At 46.4% G+C, this 12380-nt stretch overlaps 1 protein-coding gene across 5 annotated transcripts in view; it reads right to left on the reverse strand.

Moving 5' to 3' along the window:
* Positions 1-1190: 1190 nt before the first annotated feature.
* TBC1D16 (TBC1 domain family member 16) overlaps positions 1191-12380 on the reverse strand; it is a 67406-nt gene continuing 56216 nt past the window's right edge. For 3 of the 5 annotated variants that reach the window (XM_048491264.1, XM_048491259.1, XM_048491260.1), the window contains 8 exons: positions 11525-11672; positions 9943-10110; positions 9113-9261; positions 8108-8242; positions 5854-6040; positions 4920-5099; positions 2247-2393; positions 1191-2037 (listed from right to left, as the gene is read on the reverse strand). In XM_048491264.1, the coding sequence (XP_048347221.1) occupies positions 1792-2037; positions 2247-2393; positions 4920-5099; positions 5854-6040; positions 8108-8242; positions 9113-9261; positions 9943-10110; positions 11525-11672 (1360 nt within the window). In that variant the 3' untranslated portion in view covers positions 1191-1791. The remainder of the gene's footprint in view (positions 2038-2246; positions 2394-4919; positions 5100-5853; positions 6041-8107; positions 8243-9112; positions 9262-9942; positions 10111-11524; positions 11673-12380) is intronic. The other 2 variants (XM_048491261.1, XM_048491263.1) reach the window with 2 other exon arrangements.

Consider the following 12380-nt stretch of genomic DNA (forward strand, 5'->3'; position numbering starts at 1 on the left):
CCCTTTGGAGTTTACTAGCTCAGTTTTCCTGTACTTGAGTGGAACCTGAAGGCTGCTCTTTTAAAACAAGGAGGCCCAGGGCAGAACTCCACCATTTTCAATCCAGCCCACTTGGCACGTAAGAGAGCCCTTCCTCCAGCAACTCAAAGTGGCATCTGTCTAATATTGCAAAGCTTTATGTGTGCACAGCAGCATTTGCAGGTGCCCACATGTAAAATTGTAGGCTATGTTTTGATGGGTTGCAGGCTGCCTAGGTCTGTGGTGCACTGTCAAGAGTGCAAGGACAGGTTCTGTTACTAGAGAGCATCTTTATCATCACCTCTAAAAACAGCCGTCACACTGAAACAGATTATGAAACTAAAGGAGACTTTGGAAACAACCTTATAGAGACAAGCACTTATGTTTCAGCCTGATATTGAATTTGGGGGCTTCTTCCGGACCCTTGTTATGAATGTTTACATTGGCTTAAAGGTAAGCAAAAAGCTGTAAAAACAAAGTAATCTTCCTGACTGTCTAGCTGAACTGCTGCCACCTAAAAGCCCAGCTAGACACTGTGTCAGGGAGACAAATACAACATTTAGGCAAGCTGCGGTGTCAGAGGGAGCCACAGGCACCTGCTTTTCCATTGCATCCACAGCCAAATGAAGACTGGAGGAAAATGAGATGAAGGGCAGGATGACACTGTCTGGTTTTTCCACAACACTATACATCCAGGTATATAAATGCAGTTCAACGGTTCAAGTGGCCCTAGGGCTAGAAGAAATTAATAAATTTTGGCAGTCCTTACAGGAAACAGTGCTCCACAGATCAAGAGCAGTAATGATGGGAGGGAAGGAAGGTATACATTAAAGTGACAGAGGTATGACATCATGGAAGAGACTGTAGCTACAGAAAAGGCAGAGCCTGGGGTTTCATCCAAATTTCCCTTCTACTGCAGTGACCTGAAGTATCTAATGTAGCACACATGTTTCAGGATACAGAAAGACAGGTGCATATGCCAGCTATATAAGACTATATATGCCTATCATAATAGCAAGACTGTATATAATTACAGTTAGCATAATGTCTGATTATATTCACAGTGAACTAGAATTCTTTGATTTCTGACTTGCAGTAAACCAGTATTCTTGCCTACAAGAATAAAAAAAAAGATTTTCAAAATAAGTGATCAGACTTTGGCCACACATGAAAACATTTCTCTTGGAAACCAAAAAGTTGCACTTTTATTATTATTGTTTTTTGGCAGACTACATTTGAAGTGACCATCAAGGCTTAACACAGAAGCCAGTGAGCTTTGCATTTTGGTTTAAGCAAGGTATGTGTGAGCGGGTGCATAGGTGTATTTAGGATTAAAGGGAGATCTAATCCGGCCCCTTCACACCTCGCCGATGTTGCTGGTTGCAGGAGACGTCTTCCTAAGCAGCCCACATTTCCCTTTGCTTAAGGGGGGTGGGGGGGAGTTCTTTGTCACCTGTGAGTCTTATTTGCCCGGCTGAGTCTTGCACACTTCTTTCAGATCTCCTGCACTGCAGAGCAGTAACACGATCATGACCACTAAACTGACCAACGACTTTCTTGATATGACACAACAGGGAGAGTTCAGGATTGAACACTTTCCCAGGAAGCATTCATCCTTCTGTCTTTCATCCCTCCCCTGGAAAGCTGAAGAAAAACACTGCTAGTCTTCTTTCAATGTCTGTTGAGTCTCTCTCTCTCTCTCTCTCTCTCATGCCAATTTCTTTGTACCCATTTCATTTTTTCAGTCGTCGAGTGCCCATAAGGCTGGGGGTGTCATTTCCGGAAGGTGAAGACTTCTCGCGATTTCAGACCCCTCCTGCCTTCATTGGCTGGTTTAGGAGAGGGCTCATCCACCATGCCTCCATAAGGGCAGCTGTCAGAGTCCGGGTGATTTCCAGTACACTCCACAGCAGGGATATAGCCGCTGTCCCACATGCCAGTTCCACACAGTTTACATAAATCATGCAGGCTGCAGGTGATCCTGGGCAGCAGGCGGAATTGATACAGCAAACTTCTGGCCTGGAGATGAGACAGCAAAAGTTAATAGAAGGTAAAAAGAGCCCCAATAGAAAGGATGGGCAACTGACATCAGCTATTGCAAGTCATAATGGATCTGTCCCCACCCACCAGACACACATAGAGAGCGCATCCAAAAGACACCTGTCAAAACAGGTAGAATTACAAAGTTTGCAAAATGGTTTCCTTCCAACCATAAGAATGTTACTTACCTTCCTGAGTACAAGCTCCCCATTCATGTGCATGGCCAAGTTCCCAAAATGCAGCAGCATCTGGTCAGTAGCCAGCTGCTGTTCAATGACATCGTCCCCGTAGATCACTACAATGGCCACGCAGATGAAGAGATGGAAATAGTCTGTCTGCAGCAACAAAGAAAAGAAAGGCAGGTGACTAAGATGGCAAGTTAAAAGGGGGCACGAGGTAGATCCTCAAGGTAGCATGTGGGGCTTTTACCTTAGAAAGGGCCAGCGAGCAACCACCTCACTCTTTCAGCCACTACAATCTTTAAACTTGCAGCTTGAGACAAGAAGGACCACATGCAAAAGTACCCTATGGGTTATCGCAGCCAATCTGAACCTGTCTCAGCCTCACAGATGCTCCAGGGAGCCATACTTGTGCTTATGCTGTGTATGAGAGACAGTTTGTTTAAAAGCTCCTTAACACACATGAAGCTACCAGTACATCAAACATTTGTATATGCTGGTGCGATAGCTAGAACTAGGGCGTGCACCCTCAATAATGCAGCGAGGCCTTCTCAAAATTTATTGTGGAATAAGCAGTGCAAAAAACTAAATGGTAAGTGGTTTCCTCAACACTATGGAGCAGTCATAGACCGTTTCCGAACGGCCACACTCGGGGGGTGCGTCGGCGTATATGACGCTGACGCACCCCCCGGGACCATTCGCACGAATGGTCCTGGTAGGGGTGGGGAAGGCGGCGGAGCCTGCATGGAGGTTGCGCCGTCACCCGAACGCCTTACCGTCCCTCTGACCTTCTGGCGCGTCAGCCAGGCCAGGGGAAACGCCCCCTGCCCTGCGCGACAGCTCTGGAGTCGCAGGGCAGGGTGGGCGTGTCCCCTGGTCTGGGCTACGCGCTGGAAGGTCGGAGGGACAATAAGGCATTCGGGAAAGGGGGGGGAATGGCGCCTTCCAGCTGCTGCCGTTCGCAAGGCAGCGTTTGGAAGCTGCTGTTTTCAAAAAATCTTGCTCAGGGAGCAAGGTTCGGAAACAGCGGCTTCGCGCTGCTCGGGGGCAGCGGCCGTACAAACCCCTCTCCAGGGATGCTGTTTGTAGCGTCCCTGGGAAGCTGTATTCCGCCTGTGCGGAAACAGCCACAGTTAGAAGCCACTCTATTTTTAAACATTTTCAAGTTATTTGTTGGGCCAGACTCAGCACACACGGATGAACTATATGAAGCACTAGTCACTTCTTGCTCAAAGCTTCAGCTATGTGCCCCAGAAATGAAAAGAAAGAAATGAAAAGTGGTGCTTGCTGGCTGGGGGCGGGGGCGACTTAGTCTAAATTTGGCAACTTTCTATGCTGCACTTAACAGACTCAAAGGCAGCTTTGCAAAGGGCTAGCTTTCAAATATTTAATGACACTCAAGTAGCTTAATGAACATGAAAACGGATACTACCTCCTTGCAGAGCAAGATCCTTAGGGGATACTTCCCAAAGCAAACATGCCCCTTTGATTTTTTCTTTAAAAAATCAGGGCAGTGGAAAAGAGAAATTCAAAATAGACAGGGGTTCAAGCTACATATCCTGGTTAGGAATACAAAAGTTGCATGAATTTCCTTCCAAAATCTAGTAAATTAGCAGGATTTGTAATAAAAATGTGATTAAATTCTAGCGATGAACACTACAGATAACAGTGAGAAACTGCAAGGGCAGTGGCTTAAAACTACGACAAGCCCCCAAACCCCCAACTGTTCCTATGGTTACGGAATGAAACTGATGTCACACAACAAACACTTCCTGACTTTTTCGCACAGGGTCCAGTTCCTATCCATCTTACGCTCGACACATCTTGTTCTCCACCTACTCAGTGCTTCCCCAAACCTACAACCACCTAGTCCTGACTATAAACTTTAAACATATAAACATATACAAAACTAGATACTTGATAACAAAAGTTATAAATATGTAAGTTACAAAACGATGAACTCCAACATTAATTCTCTTCACAGAATTAAATCTTTCTAGTTGCCAGACTCGTAAGGTTCACTGGCATTCAGAGCACTTGGCTCTGAGTGACGGAATCTCTGCCAGGAGGAGAAGTCTCTTCACGTGACTACCACGTGCTAATTCCAGGTAACCTCCATCCAGGTACTCATGTCAAAAACAACCAGAGCAATTATTAGGCTAACAGAAATGTGAGTCAACAGCCAGAGGTTAACACACTCTGGTGGCAGCTTTCTCCTCTTCCAGACAAGACCAGGTCAGACAGAAACCATATCTTCTCCCCCACTATTTGGTCCAGAGGCTAACTTCACAGGGAGAGCTATTTTCAGAGGGTCTGTGCAGTGTCCTTCAGAGCAACATTTACAGCTTGCAGAAAGCCAGCCTGCCAAGGCTGCACTGACATCATAAGGCAGGCTGAGGGCCCTTCAGGTTGATGGGATGCGACAGCAGCAAGGACAACCCAGGAGCTCAGTAATGAACTGTCAGGGTGAAATTTGCATCAATTTGTATAACGTCAGGGGCAAACAGTGGGGGGAAAGACCAGCAGATTGCCAAGGCACCACATGTTTGTAGTCATGGCTGAAGGAAGGGACACAGCTGGAAACCAGCCGCTGCAATTGGCAGAGTTCCCATTCTGCACCCTCCCCAAAGAGAAATGCAAGAGCCCCAAACAAAGGAGGCATCTCTGCCTCCAAGGCCTGACCTGGTAGTGAGCCCAGCAGGCTTCCCAGATACGCAGAGCCTCAGCATCCGGAAACTCGCGCTTAAAGCAGAGGAGGATCCAGCGGTGGCAGAAGAGCATCTGCAGGCCGTCCTCCCCAAGGGAGACCAGGTGGTGATAGAATCGCACGTTCATCAGCCGCAGAAGTTCTCGCAGGTACATCTGCAAAGAGACTCCGATGCTCAACTGACCCACAGCCTCTGGAGCGGGGACAGCCTGCCTCCCATCAAAAAGCCAACAAGTTCAGCTGACACGTGCATGCCACTCAGAGAACATGCTCTACCCAAAAGGACATCCCAACTTCAAAACTGCCCACAAGAGTTGTGTGCTATCAGAAAATGTGGATGTTACAGCAACCGTTTCTGCACATGGGAATTTCTGCATGAACAAAGATCCCCCCAATTTACAGATGCTGCCACTGCAATTTCCTCACATGCTCATTCAGCATCACAATGACCACACCCTCAAGTGCACCAAATAGCAGCAGCTTCCATAAGTTGGGGTGCTTTGCAGAGGTAGACATGCCCACTGCAACTTCTCTAAGCACTCGTACCCAACAGTGTGCTACTCCTGTTGATATGTTGCTAGTGCAGCAGTTATTTAAGTAAGAGAGTCTATCCTTGATGAAGTTGATCAGTAGATAAAACCCATGAACTGGCTCAGTGACACAGGCCTATATTCCCAAAGACCCTCTGAAAAAGGCTGAACTTATGGATTCTACGGCCCTTCGGCTCCTCCCAGGTAGAGGGAGTATGAACGAGGGGTCCGACAGTCTTCTGACAGTTCTGTTAACTGCAAAGCTCAACTTCTACAAATAAATGTAGGAAGCCACTGGTAACAACATAGCTGTTCATTTCATACTTCTAATTATCTTTGGAATCAAAGGGGTGGGAGTCAAAGGGCCTCAAATTCTCACCAGTTGTTTCTCCATATCCTCATCACGAGGGGAGCTGATGAAGATAGTGTTCTGCATCAGACCTACGAAGCACCAGAAAGTGTCCGATTCATCCAAAACCTCAGCCAGGATTGGGGCAACGAGGTCAGACATCCCCTGGGAGTAGCCAATGGCAGGACTGTACACTGCATAGTTTAGCAAGATTCGCCTAGGAAGAAGACAGTCAAAGGATCAACAGACAAGGCTGGAATGGTGAAGAGGACCCTGCTCTTCCCCAGACAAGGAATGATCAGTAAATGTTTTGTCTTCTCTGCTGTCCAGGGGGCAACCTCAGCTGTTTTGCACTGCTCAGCTTCAGAGAAGGCAGTACGAGTCCCATACAAATACAAGTTCCTGGTTCCAAAGGGGGTGGGCAGCTTTCACTCCTCTGTGAGGATTATGTGGATGTTTCAGTAGAAACCAGGTCTACACAGGACTAGTCAAGGTTACGCTCTCAAACATCAGCCTTAATAATTATTTGCAGGGTTGCCAGTTTGAAAAATCAGAGCAAAAGGTCAAACTTGCGGCCCTCCAGATGTTATGGACTACAGTTCCCATCATCCCCTGCCAGTATGATGCTGGAAGGGGATGATGAGAACTGTAGTCCATAACATCTGGAGGGCCGCAAGTTTGACACCTAAGACCTATAACATGACCTATAACACGACCCAAACAGCATATTCTAAAAACTGACTCACCTTTCATATGGAAAGCACCCCTCACCCTCAAGTGCAGTCCTGATGGGCTCCTACCAGAACCAGAAGCCCATTTATTGAAGTTGCTCCCCAGTGAGATAAAAATCTCAACATCGACATCATCCTTGGGTAGAATGCTTAGAAGAAGCCTCCCCTGATTGACATCGCAAAGGGTGACGTTCAACAGCACACACAGGGCACATTTCCAAAAGCCACCCAACTCTCTAGGTGCTTAGCAAGACTTAGGTTTTTTCTGCACAGCACCAGGAGAGCGTGTTGCAGGTGGGATAAAGTAACTCACTCTCCCGCTGTCCTGTTCACATGCCTCCATGCAGGTAGCGAACAAAGTCCGCAAAAGCAATACGGGCTGCCGTTGCGCCTTCGCACAGAGATGCATCTTTTTTTTAAAAAAAACCTCACCTCCCATGTTGCCTAGCTGCATGGAGCAAGAGCTTCCCAGGGTAGCCGTTCACTCGCAAGTGGCTGCACTCCACATTAAAACAAGAGAATTGCGGATAGTGTGATTCTTGAATAACCCGTTTCTGGGGGGGGGGGGGGAATGGGGGCCAGCCTCACTTTAGGGGCAGGAGCTGTGTGAAGTTGTCCCCTGAAACGGGCTTTTCCCTGTCCCCAGCCTGGGTTTATTGGCCTGTGAGGAAGGGGCTTCAGAGTAAGAAGGACTACAGCATGACCCAGGCTACAGTATAACAGGGGGATGGAGGGAAGGAGAGAGACTAAATAGTTTTAATTTTATGATTGCATGCACATTTGAAAATATGATAGTGGAAGCATATGCACAGGCTAAAACTGGTAATAGTCTGAATCTCTACAAGTTTTAAATACACATGGGTTTTAGGCTTATTTCTAAACTTCAGGAGGAATGTCTGCACAGATTTAGATTTAAAAATTAGTGTACAGTCCAGCCAAGTTAAACACTTATTCTGGAATTAAGTTTTAAGTTAAGCAGCTGCTTGAACTCAATAAAGCTTTACAAAGTTTTGCTGGCTTGATCTTGTACCCTTACAAAATGAGATATTTACACTGAAATTAGTTATACGCCCCTACAATAGTTTCGCAGCTCATGATGTTTGTAGCTTGGTAACAAGCTAACATGCTCATTACCAGTGAGTTGCCCTCCATTGCCAAATCACCAAGCAATATGTTGCGCCGGAACCAAACAGAAAACCTTATTTTTTTCTCTCAGAGAAAACAAACAGAAATAGGAGCATGGTAACCTCAACATATATCTGAATGACCAAGAACTGGAGACCTCAACACATGAAGCAACAACACCTCTGCTAAGTAGGTGCTCATCTTGAGTTGGCCCAAGCGGCCTTCTGAGAGCTGCAAAGAGCAAATTATGCAGCTATAAAAGTGATTAACAAGCATCAACTGCTTCAGGCTGAGGCCTGTGCATCTTTCTAGGTTTGGCTGGGGCACGGTGTCTGGACAAGTGCCGAGGTTGTTGATTGCATATTGCTGGAGGTGGACTTCACATGCAAAATTCCCTGCAAGTGTGTTCATGCAAATGCAACAGTCACCTCATTGTTTCCACATTAGGGTTGTTCTCTCCTCGGAAGAACTGGTTGCTGCGGTCCGTCCTCACCACGTCTTTGTCGACCGTGAACTGCACATTTCGCCAGAATGCCTTCTGTTCATCCGGTGTCATAGAGAGTCTGAGCATCACACAACAACATGAGTACATCCCCAAAGCAACTGCTGCTGAATTTGGTAGGGAGGGACCAGGGGATCCTTTCAGCCCTATAACCTTGTAGATAAGGCAGAAGTGCCAGAATGAAGACCAGGGCACATGTGGGAAACATAACCAGATCTCTTCCTCCTGTAGGAACCTCAACTCAAAGGTTCTCAACAGGTCTCTCATGTTGCTGATGAGGAGGGACTGCCCATTCATCTAACAAAGTAACAGGAAGTCATGACTTGAGCTGAATATTACAGACCCAGAGGATTCCAACAAGCCAAAGAACACACCTGCATCATACACGGAAAAGGGTCTCTCCCACACATGCACAACTGGGCACTTGAATTTGCTTTAGGCTGTGCACACATATCAGCATGGAAGGGCTGATCATTGGAACTTACTTTAACAGGGGATTTTTTTTTTAAAAAAAGGGGAAAGGTTGGGCTCATATCTGCTTGGGCAAGAAAAGAGAATTTCCCCTGATGTACAACTGTCTATGCCCGAATCTCCTCCTGAGCTGCTTTCCTCCATTGTACCATTCCACTGACTTACACGGAATTAGAGGAATCAGCTGCAAGAAGGAATTAGGAAAATGGAGCAAAACAGGCTTATCTCCCTGTAGTGAGGCTTTCTCCATCCATCCTCCATTATGTCCGTACAGTGATCAAGTTACTAATGGTGGATCTGGGCTGATATCACAAGAGGGCAGAGGAGCTCTTGGTACTCCAGAGAAAGAGATGCTTTCCCACCACCACTGCTGCAAGGAAGATGATGTGGGGAGATGAGCAAAGTCAATGCAGCTTCTATGCACCGAAGCTCTAAGAGTCATTAAAACATACACCGTTACCTTTTCTGCTGGATTTCAAAGTACTCTTCCCTCTTCCGTGCCCGCAGAGCCTCCCTCTCCTCTGAAGTGGATTCAAAACTATAGTAATGAAGCAGAAAGGGCCAGACTTCGCCACGGATGGAGACATCGATGCCACCAAAGAAAATGGCCTGCAAGTGACGTGGGGGAAGAAAAGTTGAAGGGGGGGAGGGGAGAAATCTCAGTTTCTGAAATGGAACTTGTTTTAGTCTCCCCTGACAAGTGATGCCTTGATTCATAAGCCCATGAGCTGCACCCATTTAGAGGGAAAGTGCTGCCCCACCCCCTCCCCAGAGGAGACAAAAATCAAACTCATTTCAATGTCAATAACACCCCTGGAGGGCCTGTACAATTAATGCACCGTTCTCACATCACAGCCTAATCCCCAATCTTGGAAACTGCACACTTGGGCTCAGCCCTACCTCTTACCCAAACATTCCTTCATCCCACCCCCAACTCTTAATTATTTTAAGCCAGAGAGTCTCAATTGCTTTCTTGGGACTCCAATTCCAAGAAAGGTAGCTGTACTAGTCTGGTGGCACCTTGAAGATCAGCAAAACTCTTCCCAAAAGCAGGTCAATGCGGCAGGAGTTCAGCAAATCCATTAGACCAAAAAAGAATGCTGCATTGTACTGCATTTAGCCCAATAGATAGCGGTTCTTTCATTATGAACAGCAGGCAGCACACTGTATTGCTGGTGCAAGTATACGATCAAGGGCTTTTGACATAGAAAAGCACAAATTCCATCTAGAGGCATTTTCTTCACTGGAACAACAAGGAGGAAAAATGTACGACGCCTGCTTCCCTCTCACCTTCCTCAGCTTATACTCTTCCTCCACCTGCCCAGCTTCATTCAGATGACTGAGCCAAGCAGACACATCTAGGCGCTTGTAGGCATTCTCTTCAGGATGGGTCTCCGAGGAGGGCAGCTTGGGTCGGCGGATTGAGAACTGCATGCAGGTCTTCACGTCAGTGAGCTGCTAATTGGGAAATGAGAAGGGAAAGGGCCAGTGCAACAGCTGCAGAATCTCAGCTGCAGCATACCCATTAGTCAGGTGGCTGAATTTAGCCCCCATCCCACCCCCACCCCGGTAGAAAACAGCAGATCTGGTCCTGAGATGGCCCTGGCGGAACCACTAACCCTTGGAGTTTGAGGGCAGGCTTCTGGCCAAAGTAGGCAAATGTAATTGGAGCCATTAAAAAGCAGACTGATACAGAACTGCTTCATTAAGTCTGCCTGCCTTTCCCACCCTCCCCTACTCAGGGTCAGAATTAACCCGGCTTGTCACAGTACCTCTAGTCTGCCCAGGAATGCGTGCAATAAATTACATTTGATTGGCCATGTATAAAAGGATTGCTGTGAAGGAAGACAGGGAAGTGGCAGTGCCAGCCTCTCTGCAAGGGCTCTCGCCATTCCAGGGTAAAAACCACAGCTGACATTTAATTTAAAAATCAAAAGGTTGCTCAACACAAATGCAAGCCCCCATGGTACTATAATGAGGGGAAAGCAGCAGGGGGAAAAAGAAAGGGGGGGAGTTGGTGGGAAGGAAGGGAATTTAGAAATCACCGTTTCTAACAAGCATGTCTAGTATCTTTAAACATATAATTAAGGCTCTCGTAAGGCCTTTTGTGCAGACTGAAGCAAGACTCAGCAATAGGTGTCAAAACATCACTTGAATACGGCAGAATCATAGCATGAGCAGTCATTTACTTCAGGAGAAGCCCAATCACAGAGGCATTATGTGGACAGTAACCTACTGATGAACGGGGAGGAGGGGGGGTTACATTCCTTCGCTGACTATAGGCCAACTGGACCTGCAAAACAAACCCTTGACTACACCACAGAATAAACTTCCTTGGCACTTCTGATTCCACATCTATAAAAATCAATGTAACCTTTCAGGAAAGTGAAGAGGATAATCAAGTGAAGGACACAAAGCCAACCCCAAATCTTATCAACCAAGGTGATTATGGATGCCAGTAAAAATTCTACCGCATTGTCCAATAAAGTATTCCACAGTAAAAGTCTCCATTATTTGCATCTCCCGCGTGGCTACAACTTCTCTCTTCCTTTAATGCAGATTCTCTGCATTTATGCTTACGCTGCCCTACGCTACGTAAACATCTTCCTTTTAAACCATCTTGGGATGAAATGGCTACTTGGTATTATCTGTCTCTGTTCCCACCCAGCTGCATAAGGCTACAAAACCATTCTGGAATTGCCTTCATGAGAGGGAGCAGAGGCAAGCACACCAACGTCTGGAAGCCAGAATGATCATCATTAGAAATGAGGCCCATTGCTCAAATTTCATTCCCGACTGGAAAGAGGCACACAAGTCACAGAGCTGACTGACAGGGACGCGGGACTTTTATGCCTTGGACTTTACAGCTTACCTGATCTTTGAGATGGGTCTCTGTGCAATACTTCCATTGCTGAAACACTTCAGACAGCTTATCCAGGCCACCATGGTGAAAGTGGAAGATTTTATATTGGCTCTCTCTGCTAGCAACAACCAACTGCCCACTGGTGCATGCCTCATCACTAAAGTTGGAGACAGAAGAAGGTGGGAAGTACATAGTCATGAGCAAAATTCATTGTCCAGAATGTCCAGGGGTAAAACAGCCTTTAACATAAAAGAGGGCCAAACACAAGTCACTGGGTGCAAAATGCAAGGCTGAATTGTGGCATTTTCAACCTCCTTCATAAGCAATGCGGTGGAATATTTATCGGCTACATATGCTAAGAGTTCAGCACTCAAACTGATTTAGCTAGGCCTTGCAGGAGTTGCAGAAAATAAATAGTCTGTGCCTTTCAAACAGCCCTGATGTCTCCCATCTCTTCCACAAATTGCTCTGCAAACTCTTTGAACAGCCCCCTTTCCCCCTTCAGTCCTTGACAACAAATTCTGAGATCCCTGGGAAAAAAACCCCTTTAAACTGCAATCAAAACAAATGATGCAAATAAAGAGCTGATAGTTTGCATAATATATTCTAAGCACATGCTTTGCCCTTTTCCTCTAGGTGACTTTTTTTTAAAAAAAAAATCCTCCTCCCCCCCAATGCACACTGCTCTGATTATGAGTTTTCATGGCCCACTTGGTGCTTATGATGGGCTCACAGAATCACAGCACTCTCTTATACCTAAAGAGGAGGTTTGTCTACACCTGGTAGCATTTATTAGGCTGTTTACCATACTCTTTGGCACATTAGGTACAGTACATCCCAAAAGAGTATCAGGCACATCTATGGT

Source organism: Sphaerodactylus townsendi, linkage group LG03, assembly GCF_021028975.2.
Source record: "Sphaerodactylus townsendi isolate TG3544 linkage group LG03, MPM_Stown_v2.3, whole genome shotgun sequence".
NCBI lineage: Eukaryota > Metazoa > Chordata > Lepidosauria > Squamata > Sphaerodactylidae > Sphaerodactylus > Sphaerodactylus townsendi.